The sequence below is a fragment of the Labeo rohita genome, chromosome 18 (genome assembly GCF_022985175.1).
Source record: "Labeo rohita strain BAU-BD-2019 chromosome 18, IGBB_LRoh.1.0, whole genome shotgun sequence".
Lineage (NCBI taxonomy): Eukaryota > Metazoa > Chordata > Actinopteri > Cypriniformes > Cyprinidae > Labeo > Labeo rohita.
The window spans coordinates 29,734,528-29,750,515 of NC_066886.1; the positions used below are offsets into that span (position 1 = coordinate 29,734,528).

A 15,988-nucleotide genomic window follows, 5' to 3' on the forward strand; every position below is an offset into this window, starting at 1 on the left:
ATGTCATCCCTGTTACCCACTCTAAAAAGTAACAGGTTGACAGTAACAGGTCTGACAATTTCAAACAATTTGGCTAATTGCTAGCTAATACAATAGCTCAGTTTACAATAGCACATATTGTACACTTTGAAAGGATTTTACTTGTAGATATTGATTATATTAAACGTAAGAAATGATTGGTAAAAAAATGGTAACAGGATTGACATTACATCATGGCCCCCCTCAGTCAAGCCTCATAAATCATTAAAACTAGAACATTATAGAGGAGTAAGAGAAACATGTTTATGTTCTAAATATTTGAGAGATAATGTAGCCTCCTAGAAATGATGTCACTTAAATGTATATTATTTTACAAGGGATTTTTGAGGGTAACAGGGCTGACATGAAACCAGGGGACACCAATAAAATGAGTTATATTTTATAGAAAAAATGCATACTTATGCCAACATTGCTTAACAGTGAGATTATATTTAGACCAATATGCAAATGTGATTTTTATATAATTTTTCCTTCATTTTGATAATTAAAAGTCCTGCTGAAAAAGTGAGGGACAGGCCAAAAACCTTACCCTTATCAGCATAAATGCTATTTAAATTATTTAAAATAATATTGAACTGACTTTTTTATGTAATATTAATAAAAGCATACATAGTATTGTAATGTTAATTAAATTGCATATTTATTTGTTGTTATATTAAATCTGTTTGATTATTTCTTAGGGATACAAAAGGCACCGATTTCATGGAATGGCCCATATACTGTTTATCTTTTTGTAACTGTCCATACACAAAGTTTTTAGATATTAATACTATATTAATATATAATAATGAACATGTATATGTATCAATCCAATTAAAATAACAATAATTATTGTATTTTTCGTGGAAAAATTATACTTGAGACCAATGACTACAGCATCTGGAGAACATTATCAATAAAAAGCAAAGAGCAGAGCTTTTGATTAATAAATGTAATTTATGCGGCATTTTTGTGCATAGATTTATAATATGATTTATAATTATAACATAATAATTAAAAAATATATATAATAAAATAAAGTACATTTTGTCAGTAATATCAGTTTGCCGTTACCTTTGAACGAACGATGAAACAAAAACCACATCCAAACATATAAATTCTAAAAATGCACTATTTTGATTCCTCATATAATTTTCCGTTAGCGAACGTTATTTTTAAACAGTTACACATTTGAATTAAACCGCGCAATTCAATTCGCGCGCAAACATTCATTACACAACTAATAATATCAGACTATGTATTTTTAAAATAGCAAACATGTATTATTTAGGTACTACCGTGCTGTAACTTAACGTACTTTATCCAAACGGTTGAAAGGGAGCGAGACGGGCTGTTTATTTGAGTAATAAAGGCTCGACGCTGGCGTGGCTGTTTATCAATGGTGGGCTATCAGTGAACATGAATGGGGAGTTGGAGATGAATGGAGACTAGCTGCTGTGAATTCTGTCATGGCGTGTAGAGCTGTATGGGAGCTGTCCAAGGTACTGAGGTGTTATCCATCGCTGATCTTCACCAGATCAACCGAGTTTGTGCACTTATCACTTATGTTACTGTAGACTATTGATCATTACGTCTGAACATTTTAGTAGCCACTCTCAATTCAGATTTGACAGTGGTGGCTGCTTATGCACATGGCCATTTCTAGTAGCAAATCGCTCCAAATGTCCCGACAGCCACAAAACCGGACCGTTGCGGCTCCCACTCGGGGACACTGTGTCCATCCACGAGTGTGTTTAATACGAGTGTGTGAGAACTGCTGTAGACAGGTAGAAAGAGAGAGAGAGAGGAACAGGGAGGGAGTGATTGAGAGAGAGAGAGAGAGAGAGAGCGAGAGGAAGGGAGGGAGGGAGCGAGAGAGGGAGGACGATGATGATGCTGCCGGTGGAAAATGGCTGCTGCATCCTCAAGCCCATCCGAAACCATATGAAGGTGGACAGAGAAAGACAAGAAAATGAGAGCAGCGAGCGCAAGGACTGAGTGAAAGAGAGACTGTGTGCGCGCCTATGTGAGCGAGAGTGTGAGAACGCGCGCGCGCGTGTGTGTGTATGAGTGTGAGAACGCGAGTGTGTGTGTTCGGTAAGAAGGGGAATAAAAAAGACGAGAGACCGGGGGGCAGCCAGCTCGAAGCGGCGGGCAACACCGAGCCATGGAGGGCGAGTAAGTCCATGCATTTTTATTTGAGCACAACAGACTTGATTTGCAGCAGCTCTAATGGACTGTAGGATGCTCATAAACACTATTACGCAGCTATGGCTATCAACACTGTACACCGTATTCTCCACATACATCCAACATTTGATGAATAACGCCAGTGAATGGGCCTCAGCTGAGGTGCACTACATTAAACGCCTTCAATGCCGCGTGAAAGACGCACGGGGTGCAGTACGAGACGGCTTTTTGTCTCGAGGATGATGTGTGTGGAGCCTCCACGTATAACCAGCAAATACATCCGTGAATTATAAAACGTGTCGTTCCAAATCGACGGAATATGGCGAGCTTTCTGGCGTCGGGGGCGCATTGGCGGGATGGAGGCGGAGAGGGATGCTTTTATCAACGCGTCTCGAGTTTCATTATGATTTTTAAAGCCAAACTTTATGAATGAAATGTGATTTTTCTCTCACCCCCCTCCTCCTCTTCCTCTTCATGTCTCCCCCTCCCCCCAGCGCTTCTCTTCTTCTTCTTCTTCTTGTCCATATCCTCCTTTCACCCACTCATCTGCCCATTGAATTTGCCGTGCTCTAGCATATATGTGGTTTTACTCATTCATAAAACAGCGGGATGAACGAATGAGTGCGGCTGAACGCGTGTCGATCGGACGACGCGGCGGTGCGACGGCTTAGAACAACCGAGAGCGTTTAATAACACAAACGGGGCTCTGAATCAAAATGGATGTGATTTCATAGCGTTTATTGTAATGGAGCTTGTCGGACTGGAAAACCGCTATGAGGGCCTTGTATGGCGAATGGGCGCGTTCATTGATACATCTCAGGGAGGAATATAACTCTTCATCTCCCACCCTCTCCCTCATCATCTCCACACATTTCATTCCCCTCAGGCCATTCATTTATTTACGATTTCCTTCTTTGTGTGCTACTCCCTCATATTAACATATGGAGCCATTATGTGCCTTGTTATTTTATATCGGTTGCATTGTGAACGCACGACTATATGAAAGACTTCTCCACAGAAATGAGCGATGGCTGTAAACGCTTGTTCCGTGTGTGATTAGATTTTCCTCGCCCACGTGACCGTCCATTAAAAAAATCGCGCTGTTTCCTCTCATTGTTATAATCGCGCTTCGCTGTTTATCTATTCTAGACTGAACCTATTGTTTGGGGAACACACAAAACACACGTGACGTTGCGATTTAACATGATTCAACCCATTTAACACAATGAACCAGTCCTTGCAACCATGCCACACCATCTTGTCTCAAGGAATCAATCAAAATTCTCCTGTATTCCGGCATCTAGTTAAGATATAGCAGCCTACATATTATTAAACGACTGTTAACAAGCAGAAAATGTAAATGTTACCTGACAGATCGCTAAAATGGGCGTCTTGACAAATCACACCTGTCTCTGTCACAGCAAAACTAGTCGAGGGAACGGCCCGCCCTTTTTTAGCCAATCAGAAACGTTCTCAGCCTGTCGGTCTTTTGCAAGTTCCAAGTGTAGATTTACTGGGGGCGGGGTTTTGGCAAGGGGGCGTGTCAGATTTATCACAAAACCTGTGAAATCAATGTATTTAAATATAGTTGACACACTGATTCAAATTCCTTTGTGCTATTTTATACCATCTCTGAAATGACTCTTCATTTGGACTAACATCATCATCATGGCGTAGGCAGGGAAAAGAGCCAAACATGTTTCATCTACTCTCCTCCAGTCACGTGTCTGCTGCTAGCTGTGACCATCCCATCAACCATATTGTAGCAAAAGACTGTGAGGTGCGTCTCCCTCCCAAAACCCCAATCTCCAAACTAACCTGGTTGGAACTGATGTAAACTGGCTGGCTTTTTATAAACGTTTACAGAAGATTGTAGACTGTACTTAAGTACATCCAAAATTTCAGTCAATGTGAAATCATAACTGAACTTATTTAGTTTCTTAAGGTGTGTTCTTTGATGTATCATGGCCAATCCGTTAGTGCATGATATTCTGTTGTACTCTGCTAATTAATATTGTATTAATAAAATGTTTGCTTTTGTAATCTTTTTTTTTATATATGTGACCCTGGACCACAAAACCAGTCGTAAGGGTCAATTTTTCGAAATTGAGCTTTAAACACCATCTGAAAGCTGAATAAACAAGCTTTCCATTGATGCATGGTTTGTTAGGACGGGCCAATATTTGGCCGAGATACGACTATCTGAATATATGGAATCTGAGGGTGCAAAAAAATCAAAATATTGAGAAAATCACCTTTAAAGTTGTCCAAATGAAACTCTTACTAATGCATATTACTAATCAAAAATTAAGTTCTGATATATTTACAGTAGGAATTTTACTAAATATCTTCATGAAACATTACTTAATTTCCTTAATTTTTTTGGCATATAAGAAAAATCAATAATTTTGACCTATACAATGTATTTTTGGCTATTGCTACAAATACACCCCAGCGACTTAAGACTGGTTTTGTGGTCCAGGGTCACATATTTATAATGTAACTTGCTTATTGTCACTTACGTGATCAGATTACTTTTATTAAGCAACTAGTATAGTAACGCATTACTGTTTAATTCAAAGAAAATACTTTCTTAAATACGTAACGCCAGTTACTTTTTTTGCCATTTATTGATGGAAACCTCTCCTGTCCCCATGCTGAGAGAAATCGGGAGTAATATGTTACTTTAGTTCTAAAATAAATGTGAAAATGCATTGATTCATCTCAGGTATATCTTAAAATGAATAAAAACAGTGAAATGCAACTCAGAATAAGACACAAACCTGCAATAAGTAAATATGTTAAACAATATTAAAATGTCCTTTACAAATAAAATTATCCTTTATGTATTTAATCCTATTTTATTAACCAGCATCTTGGCTGCTGACCTTTGATGATCCAATTCAATGACACCAACAAGCAAAATTTACTCAAGAGAGTTGTTCTTGTTGTTCTTTTTTTTTTTTTTTTTAAATTGCTGAAGAGTGTTGAACTTTCTTCTCATGTGTTTTACTATATAGATGTAAATGTACTTTTCCTTCAGGCTTTTGGTGTGTGCATTTGCTAAAAATATAACTTTTTATATTGAAGGAGAAGTCCACTTCCAGAACAACAATTTACAAATAATGTACTCACCCCCTTGTCATCGACGATGTTTATGTCTTTCTTTCTTCAGTCGTAAAGAAATATGTTGTTTGAGGAAAACATTTCAGCATTTTTCTCCATATAATGGACTGATATGGTGCCCCGATTTTGAACTTCCAAAATACAGTTTAAATGCGGCTTCAAACGATCCCAAATGCTGTTGTAAACAATCCCAGTCGAGGAAGAAGGGTCTTATCTGGCAAAACGATTAGTTATTTACATAAAAAAATACTATTTAAATACTTTTTATTCTCAAACGCTCATCTTGCCTTGCAGTCTGTGAACTCTGTGTATTCTGGCTGAAGTTAGGGAATGTCGAAAAACTCTGACCGTATTTTCTCCCTCAACTTCAAAAATCATTTCAAAATCATTGCATCATTGCAGAAGTTCCGACCCAGTCTTTGCAAAGTGAACATGCAAAAAAGATCAAACACCCTCAACAAAAAAGGTAAAACAGCGATATAAGGCGATTTTGAAGTTGAGGGAGAACATGACATGGGAGTTTTTCAACATACCCTAACTGTCATGAACCGGAACAGAAACAGTCCAGGCAGAGTGAGACAAGACGAGCGTTTGGCATTAAAAAGTATATAAACTGTATTATTTTTATTAAATTAACCGATCGTAACACTAGATAAGACCCGTCTTCCTCGGCTGGGATCATTTACAACCGCATTTGGAAGTTCAAAATCGGGGCACCATATCAGTCCATTATATGGGGAAAATGCTGAGATGTTTTCCTCAAAAAACAAAATTTCTTAACGACTGAAGAAACAAAGAGATGAACATCTTGGATGTCAAGGGGGTGAGTAAATTATTTGTAAACTGTTGTTCTGGAAATGGAGTTCTCCTTTAAAAACAAACAAGCAAGCCATGCCCAGATTTAAAAAGTAACGCAAACGTAACGCATTACTTTCCATAAAAAGTAACAAAGTAACGTAATTAGTTACTTTTTTAGAGAGGGATCTTTTAAAAGTAACTTTCCCTAACACTGCTTATTGTCTGAAACATCCTTTCTTTTTCCAACCACTTTAACATCCACTTTTCATGATCCAGTACACTTCAAATGGCTATAATACAAAGTCCACTTTACCTTTTTTACTTACTAAATGTTCGGTTTCACTTTGAAATATGTCTAGAAAGATTACAGAAGCAAAATGGGTTATGAAAGTCATTTTAGTGGATATCGCAGGCCAGTAATAGTACATCTTCAGACTGCATCTCTCTAACACATTATTGTCCCTCTATTATTTGTCAGTTACCTTCATTTTGAGGCCATTTTTAAAATATTTTATACTGATGGTTGTATTTTCTTCTTTAATTGCCTTTGTCTCAAAGTCTGTGTTTGTGTGTGTGGGTGTGTGTGTGTTTGCGCTCAGCTGGCTAGTGCACTCACTGCTTTCACTTCCCTAACAGTGTGCGTGTCCGAGCGGTGGTGATGACACGTGACGATTCTAGCGGTGGCTGGGTGCCCCTTGGAGGTGGCGGCCTCAGTCATGTGATCATTTGTAAGGGGCGGAGCTCTGAAGGTCGTGGGCGGAGAGAGTACGTCATACGTGGAGAACGGCTACGCGATCGAGCAGTGAGTGTGTGCGTGTGTGTTCATGCCTGTCTTTGAGTGCACTGAAGTTCCCTCAGCCTGACAGTCCTGGTAGTTGTGGTAATGGTAGTCGCCCTCATGAGTGGCCCGCGAGTGACCCGCCTCTCTTTTTTTTCCTTTTTTTTTTTTGCATAGCCTGTGCTGGAATGTGCCATCCAAAAGGGTCTGGTCTACAACAAGGTGAATCCCATCTTCCATCACTGGCGTGTGGAGGAGAGGAAGTTTGGTCTGACCTTCCAGAGTCCAGCTGACGCCATCTCCTTTGAGAGGGGGCTTCAAAGTGTCCTTGAGAAGCTGGACAGAGGTACAGAAGCAGCAAAAGATAGTGAACAGGAAGCTGGAGTGAAAGAAATTAATGTAGTTTAGAGTTTGCCATGCAAGGATATTGCAACTGTGTCTAATGTGATCTAGATGTTCCTATTTTCTTTCATGAAATGCATTAATAATAAAACAGAATCGTTTTTAATATTTTCCTGCAGGATCTGACTCACCATCCTCCTCGACACCTGAAGAGGGCGACACGGAGGATGACGGTCAAGCAGTGAGTGTTTTTATCACATCGGTGCTTGAAATTATCTGGTTCATCTTTATGCCTAGATCCACATTTAAGTCAATAAGTCAAAATTTACCATATTTATTTTCTTAATATGCATTCATGGTCTTATTGTGCACAATTCAGCAGTGCATGTCATTCCAAAAGAACTGTTTTGTAATCAACAAAAACCTGCTTTGCCGTTTATGTCTAAAATCTTGACAATAATTCAGTTTCTTGTTTTTTTTTTTTTTTTTTTTTTTTTTGGAATGAATGAATGAATGAATGAATACTTTTCAAATGAAGTCAAAGCAGAATCAGTGAATGACTCATTCATAAAACAAGGCAATCCAAACTACACCTTTACACCTTCTTTCCTTGTTGCTTAAGCATCAGATGGTTCTGCATGTTTGATGACTTGCAGTCTGTCTCAGTCTCATACAGGGAGTGAGTCGTCATCCAACAGCAGAAAAGAGATGCTGCCCAAACCCATTACCATTGTGACCAGTGAGTCCTCCTCCACCTGTTTTGTGCGCTCCACAGAGGAGTTTGCGTATGGGACAGGGCACGCTGTCACGACACAGACCCCAGCCCAGGTAAAGGATTCATATTACTTGGAGGAAAATATATGGGTCATTCTATTATTAGGGGTACATTTAGAATTTGACAGTGTGAAGAAAAAGGTTTTCCTCTTTCCCAAAAACCCAAACATGACCTTACATAGCTGCTTTGATTGTATAAAGTGCTATATAAATAAAGGTGATCTGTAGGAATATGTACATAAAGTACCTTCTTTGTTTGCTAGTGTTCAACATTTTACCTTTACTGGGTAACACAGTTGACAGGTAACTTAGTTGACATTTTAAGTGTTTTGGGCCTGTACTCAACATGGAAGCCTAGAACTACTGATCATATGGTATGTTTAGAAATATATTTTCATAAACAAAACATAAGTTTTAGTAAATTGTCTTGTTAAAATTTGCAGCAATAATACTTGTATAATAATAATTGTTGACAGTCAATTAATCCACTCTTGACACAGGTTTGCTAGTTTAACCAATATTAGGGGAAAGAGAGAGAACAACTTCTGGTGTTTCATCCATGTACTGCTGGAGGAAATATCGTCATACTGTGCTAATTATGCGAGAATGGGACAGACCATTCCTTTTTGAGGGGGGGGTTTCTAGTGGGTAACTTAGTTGACAATGGTTTTTCGGATGCAAATAAAATGAAAAAAGTTATATCACAATAAACACTTATTATTTTTGAAGCGCACACCCAAATGTCTTGATAACCTAATCTAACTGAAGGCAAAACTATGAAAGTAATTTATATTTGAGGTAATTTTAATGCTTAAATGCAGAGTAGAATTAGCAACTTTAGTAGTGTGATTGGGAAAAATTTAATTGTGTACTAGAAAATTAAGCATTGGGGCTTTATATTGATGAAAATATATAAAAATTATGCATGGACATGAGATGTACCCACAATTACAGAATGACCCAAATATATATATAGTTTTTTAGTTTTTTTTTTTTAAACAATACAGTTATTGAAATACCATGAATAATTCTTTACTATTACATTCGTTGGGACCAAATGGCATTTCACAATTTAAACATCTCTGTGCTATTTAAGATTGTTGCTTGTTGATCGCAATATCAAACATTAATATGATGTGAAGCAGTTTTGTTAAAGGGGTCACTGGATGCAAAATTCACTTTTACATGTTGTTTGAACATTAATGTGTGTTGGCAGTGTGTGTACACATCCACCCTATAATGATAAAAAGCCACCCAGTGGTTTTTATTTAATCCCTAAAAATAATATCCCCTTTTTCAAGTCAGGCCATTCTCAGCTTCTTGTCTATGTGACGTCACACGGACCAAGGCCGCTCCCACGATAGTGGATTGACACGGCTCTCTTACCTTAGACCCGCCCTGTGTTGAGCTGTAACGACCGCCATTGTTTCGACGCCAGAGCAGGGACGTAGACAAGAATGTTTCCTAAGCGATTGAGGTGTTTTGTTGTTGGATGTAATAATGAACATAGCAGTCATCATTTATTCCCGACATCTGAGCCGCTGAAGACACAGTGGATTACTTTTGTTTGTGAAGGGAATGTGCCCGGCGATCTACCTAAATGCATCTATGTTTGCGCAAATCATTCGTGATCCAGCTTCACTTACAGCAGAAGTGAGTATAAGGGTTTTTTATAAATCTTTGCAATCTCCTTTCCTAATAACGTGCTAGTTAGCAAGTTTCGTGGGTCACCCCACAGAAGAGAGGTGTGGAGTGAGCAGAGCTCATTTGCATTTAAAGCAACATGCAACAGAACGGGTTGATGTCTGCAGAGCTGATTTTGACAATGTAAAAATGGTGCTACTACCACTGAGAAATTTTAACCAAAGTACGTTATAGACTTTTCATTGAGACCCTAAAGAATCATATCAAACTGTGGAAAATGGGCATCCATGACCCCTTTAAAAATGCAAGGTTTTCTTTTCAAGAATTTGATCTTTTTAATGTGGCTTTGCTTCATAATGATATCAAGGCAGTTGTAAGACTTTTTTGACCACCTGTCCAAAAAAATATCAAAATGAATTTTAATTCAGAAGTAAAAAAACATGTTCATCAGAGAAATGGTATAGTTGAGTCACTGTACACTCTCATTAAAAAAGGGTGGCATCCTTTCAAAAGCCTCTAATATGCACAATTTATGTACTAATATATCCCTTTGGGTTACTAATATGCACCTTCCTGTGGCTCAAGCATGTTTCTAGCAATGTCATAGGATTCAAGGGAAAGCAAGATCTTAAAGTGAACCCTGGGTATTAAAACTTGTATGGCTTAATATAACACAAATGATGTCTCTTACTGAAATATGTAATATAAAACACGTGAAAGATTTACTTTATTTAAAAAATCCACATCGTTATATACATATTTTCAACAATGGGGGTGTCATTATTTTGATTACGTAAAACAACTTGGAAAATAAAACACTGATACTATGACCACAGCTACTGAAAGAGCTTAGAGGTGGCAATGAATATAAGCGTAGGATTAAAACAAATGCCGTACCATCGATTTTCCCCACAATGTTGCATGAAATATGCGATATTACATTGTTTGTAGGCTCTTTCAGTAGCTGTGGTCGACTAAAACCCTCTAAGGCATCAGAACTAAAGTGGAGAGAACAAAGACACAAGTCTTTAGGAAGTTTAACTCGTTCATAGGCATCTTTCCATTGTTTTCTCCTCTTTTTATCACTAGGTAAGCAGCAAAGACTTGCATCACTTCCTGTTACCCTTCGACTGAAAATTACAACCAAAAGCCGCACAACGTGGCATCATATCAGTATTTTATTTTCCAAGTTGTTTATTCCGAGTTGTGTTGTGGTAAAAACATAATCAACATAATAGTGCCCCCTATAGTCCAAAACATGTATATAATGATGTGGATTTTTAAAATAAGGTATATCTTTCATGGGTTTTCTACTACATATGTGACCCTGGACCACAAAACCAGTCTTAAGTAGCATGGGTATATTTGTAGCAATAGCCAAAAATACCATTCTTTGGGTCATAATAACCGATTTTTCTTTCATGCCAAAAATCATTAGGTTATTAAGTAAAGATCATGTTCTATGAAGATATTTGGTAAATTTCCTACCATAAATATATCGAAACTTAATTTTTGATTAGTAATATGCGTTGCTAAGAACTTCATTTGGACAACTTTAAAGGGGTCATCGGATGCAAAGATCACTTTTTCATGTTGTCTAAACATTAATGTGTGTTGGCAGTGTATGTACAAATCTACCCTATAATGATAAAAATCCATGCAGTGGTTTTTAATTAATCTGTAAAAATAATATCCCCTTTTTCAGATAGAGCCATTCTCAGATGCCTGTCGGTGTGCCGTCACACAGACAGAGGCCGCTCACATGATAGTTGATTGACATGAGCATCTTACCTCAGATCAGCTGTCACAGTTCGACCTCAATTGTTTCGATGCCGGAGAAGGGATGTAAGTTAGACAAAAATACCTCTGATTGAGCGATTGAGGTGTTGTGTTGCTGGATGTAATAATGAACATAGTGGTCGTCTTTTATTTCCGACATCTGTGCCACTGAAGATGCAGTGAATTATTTTTGTTTGTGAAAGGAATGCGGCTCCCGATCTACATATATCCTTCTATGTTTGCACAAATCATTCGTGATCCAGCTTCACTTACAGCAGAAGTGAATATAAGGCAGGGGTGCTCAACCTTGTTCCTAAAGATCTACCTTCCTGCAGAGTTTAGTTCCAACCCTGATCAAACACACCTGAATCAACTAATTAGGATCTGAAGGAGCACTTGATAATTACAGACAGGTGTGTTTGATCAGGGTTGGAACCAAACTCTGCAGGAAGGTAAATCTCAAGGAACAGGGTTGGGCACCCCTGGTATAAGGGTTTTTTATGAATCTTTGCAATTGGCTTTTCTAATGTGCTAGTTAGCAAGTTTGCAGCTAAACGCGCTAAATGTGGCTAAAGTAAACTGGCTCGTCACTCCACAGAGAGAAGAGAGGGGCGGGGCGAGCAGAGCTCATTTGCATTTAAAGGAACAGTCGCTCAGAATGGGATGATTTTTGCAGAGCTGATTTTGGCAGGGTAAAAAGGGTGTTGTTTTACACAACCATTGAGAATTTTTAACCAAAGTATATTTTCATTAAGACCCTAAAGAATCATATCAACTTGTGGAAAATGGGCATCCGATGACCCCTTTAAAGGCGGTTTTCTCAATATTTTTTATTTATTTTTTTGCACCCTCAGATTCCTAATTTTCAAATAGTTATATCTCAGCCAAATATTGTCCATACATCAGTGGAAAGCTGTATACATCCCAGTTTTAAAAATTGACCCTTATGACAGATTTTGCGATCCAATGTTACTCTTATTTGAGTAAGAGACATCATTTACGTTATATTAAGCCATATAAGTCTTAATACCAAGTGTTCCCTTTAAATAAAATGCGTACCTTGGATTAAATCGTATGTCAAATGCATGTCAAATGATGTAGCTTTTTTCGGGTAGTGTATAACTGAAAAACGGGGGCCATGGCCATGCCTCTCCAGTGTTATATTCAACCCTCGCTCTTCTCTCACCGCAGATCCACACCCGACCTGCCCAGCACCAGCTCACCCAAGTTACCGCCGTTTTGAACCCTCCAGCGCCCCCACCGCCGCCTCCAGCTCCCCCGACTCCCCCCTTAGTGCCCCCTGCCTCCTCCCCCCTCTCTCCGCTCTCACCCACCATCTCCCTGCTGGAGGAAGGGGACCTGCGTAGCCTCGACCCCTGCAAGGACCTGTGGGGTACGCGCGGCTACGAGGATTACCGACGCGCCGGTGCTACACGGACCAAGGTGGGCGGGCTGACGGGGGGCGTGGTGGTGGGCAGCAGCCAGGACAAGTCGGAGCTTTGCGTGGTGCGCTTCGAGAAGGAGCTGGCTGGCGTGGGCACCACCGGCTGCGAGGTCACCGTCATGCTGGACACCAAAGGCTCTCAGCGCAACTCTTCGCCCACCTGCATGCCCAACGCCATGCCGGGGGTGCCGTCGGCCAGCGGCTCCCCTCAGGAGACGGGCAAAGGCTCGCCCTCTCCCTGCTGCATCCACACCTCGCTCGCCACGCCCCGCTCTCGGACTCGCAAGCGAGGGGGTGGCGGCGGAGGGGAAGCCATCTCGCCCGACGACGACAGCTCCTGCCCGCAGGGCTCCTCCTCCTGCTCGTCGCGCTGCGTGTACTGCCGCTCCGTCTTCAGCGCCTCCGAGAACGGACGGGGCCGCTGCCGGGACGCTCCCGACCCGGCGCTACACTGCCTGCGCCAGTGGACGTGTGTGTGGTGCGCGGAGAGCCTGCTCTACCACTGCATGTCGGACTCCGAGGGCGAGTTCTGGGAGCCGTGCTCGTGCGAGGACTCGATGGGCGGGCGGCCGCACCCGCTGTGCTGCGCCCGCTGGATGGCGCTGTTGGCGCTGTCTCTTTTCGTGCCCTGCATGTGCTGCTACCTGCCCCTGCGCGCATGCCTGCGCTGTGGGGAGAGATGCGGCTGCTGCGGAGGAAAGCACAAGGCCGTGCGATGAGGCCTGACCGGACCGGGGGGAGGGCGCGTGGGCGGCGGGACGGGAGCACAAAGACGTTGTCGCCGTTCGAGGAACAGCCGTAGAGCCAGATCTCCTACATAAACCTTCACGACAGTATCCCCTCGCCCCCTCCAAGGCCGTCTGCTGCATTCCGCTCTTTCTATTCTCTGCTCGGACCCTTCACGCTCGTACCGGCGGTGGGTGCATGGGTTCGGGGAGGTCGCTCTCTGATTTGCTGGTCGTTGGGGTCAGGGGTCGTCTCCGGGAGGTGGGGAGTGAATGGGGATCAGTGACGTGTAAACAATTGTTAGTTTGTTTGTTTTTTTCTCTTGGGTTTTGTTTCTTTTTTTTATTTTAGGGAGAAAATATGAGATGAAAATGTTTATAGTTATGGTTATCAGACCTTTTTTTGAGTATCTTATTTTACTTGAACTATCGAAAGCTATTTTTTGCAACTGATTTAACGAATACACTCCCCTCGTACCTCTAAGTTACTGAGTTTTACCTCAATGTCCAGAGGAGAGGAAGGCAGATAGAGAAAGAGACACTTTTTTTCGGGGACTGTGTGCTGTGGTGAGGTTTTGTATATGGTCTTTGCGGTAGGTTTTTCACGCACGTTCGGCCAGAACATATTTGTGAAGGAGAACATTTTGATGTCGTATCACTTTTAGTTGTTTGAGAACAGGGAACGTGAACGGTCTGATCGAGGGCAGTTTCACCAAAACCACCACTTTCACCACATACATGCTCATTCTTCAGTCAAGAGAGTATAGTTGTATTGAACTTGCCAACAACCGAGATTTGAAGTATAGACCAAAAAAGTGGAGAGATAATCTAGACGTGAATCTGCCGAGCATTTGCGCAGCAAATGCCAACCGAGGCCTTGAAATGTAGTTGTACACGCCACCAAAAATGCAGTGCAATTAGTTATTAGCAAGACGTAAGGAATAAAAGAGCAAAGGATCGTTGTGTGTGACACAACACTTTATCTGTCAATATGACAACCAAGAAGTACTCAATCATTAACTGTAATGAGTTCCACTGCACATCACATGTTCTAACAGAGCAACGAAGTGACGAGACATTTCGTCTGTGGAGTTGTGCAGGGTAGCCCCGCCCACAGTGAAATCCCATTGGTCCAGACACATCGGCCGTGTTCTGATTGGCTGTGTGCTTTCAATGTGGACTGACAAACGACTTGACGCCGAAAAGTTCGTCGTCTGGCTAAAGGACACACGAATTTAGACCAATCAGTTCAAACACTGCCTGGCATAACGGTTTGGACCTCAAAGTGTTAAGAAACATTGCTTTAAAAAATATCTCAAAGCTGCTATTTCAACTCCCCTAAACTTGTCTTACCTCGCTGCTAGATATGAGGAGTTAGGGAATCAGACACAGCCCTGTAGTCAATTTTTGAGTTAGGAAATCAACGGCTCTAAATTCTGATATCTATGACGGGGAAGCACTAACGTCCGAACTCCAAGAGGTTTCTCCATTAAAGTTGTATTAACTGCTCATTAGAGTCACTTTAAAAGAAAAGGGTTTTTACAGCAAGATGAACCACTGGATCATTCGATCTACACACATGCATTGTATTTCATTGTCCATCCGGGCTCATTTCAGTCCATTTTCGAAGATGTAAAACATTCTCTCTCTCTCTCACACACACACACACTCACTCTTTATGGGCAGAATATTAGACATGAGTAGAGAAACACAAAAAGACCCAAAAATAGCACTGGAAAAAAGAGAACTTTGCGAGACGAGACCACTCTTGAGGGCCCTAGTCATACATCCTATTAATAAATGTGCCTTTTGATTTATTTAACCAATAACCTATAATTTCTAAGTAACGACGTACCTAAATACTCATTTTCTTTTTCGGGTTGTTTATTTCTGCCAATGTGCATATTTTAATATGTATGTGTCTATTAGTTTGAAAAGTAATCAATGGAAAATATTACCTGTTTATATATTTATTGAGATATTTATTCTAATTCTTTATTTATTTTTGGAGACGGGTTTTTATTTTCTGTGCTGTCTTACTTCTCTGACTTTGTGCCAATTTGCTGCTTTGAGGTGTTACATATCGTGGGTTTGTATCATTAATTAAACCCTAACTCTATATTTTAATGAAAAGTTTGCACTCTGAATCGTGTTTACATGTGTTTATGTACACTAAAACTGGGACGGCATCATTCAACATTCACTCATAACCACGATATCAGTGTGGTGTATTACAGCACGAGACAACAACAGTGCACTGTGCTCCATTCAAATATCCAGGTGAATATTTCGCCCCATTTTCAAAGGAAACACATGAGAATTTACATTTAGCATTAAGAAAACTATATATTTTCATGACAATAAGTTTCC

At 40.4% G+C, this 15,988-nt stretch overlaps 1 protein-coding gene across 2 annotated transcripts; it reads left to right on the plus strand.

Annotated features, from left to right (window-relative positions):
- The first annotated feature begins 1,898 nt into the window (after positions 1-1,898).
- spred3 (sprouty related EVH1 domain containing 3) lies at positions 1,899-15,745 on the plus strand. 2 transcript variants are annotated; one of them, XM_051135321.1, is made up of 6 exons: positions 1,899-2,196; positions 6,769-6,934; positions 7,088-7,256; positions 7,432-7,493; positions 7,919-8,080; positions 12,641-15,745. In XM_051135321.1, the coding sequence occupies exons 1-6, from the start codon at positions 2,186-2,188 to the stop codon at positions 13,610-13,612; spliced, it is 1,542 nt and encodes a 513-aa protein (XP_050991278.1). In that variant the 5' UTR covers positions 1,899-2,185; the 3' UTR covers positions 13,613-15,745. The 2 variants fall into 2 exon arrangements, with proteins under 2 accessions (XP_050991278.1, XP_050991279.1); XM_051135322.1 differs by lacking the exons at positions 1,899-2,196; positions 6,769-6,934 and having other exon boundaries at positions 7,118-7,256; positions 7,909-8,080.
- The last annotated feature ends 243 nt before the right edge of the window (positions 15,746-15,988 follow it).

Bases quoted from the DNA above. Each gene is read 5' to 3' on its own strand.
- spred3 (XM_051135321.1), top strand. The intron at 6,935-7,087 runs GTGAGTGTGTGC...TTTTTTGCATAG, and splicing joins AACGGCTACGCGATCGAGCA to CCTGTGCTGGAATGTGCCAT. The intron at 7,257-7,431 runs GTACAGAAGCAG...ATTTTCCTGCAG, and splicing joins CCTTGAGAAGCTGGACAGAG to GATCTGACTCACCATCCTCC.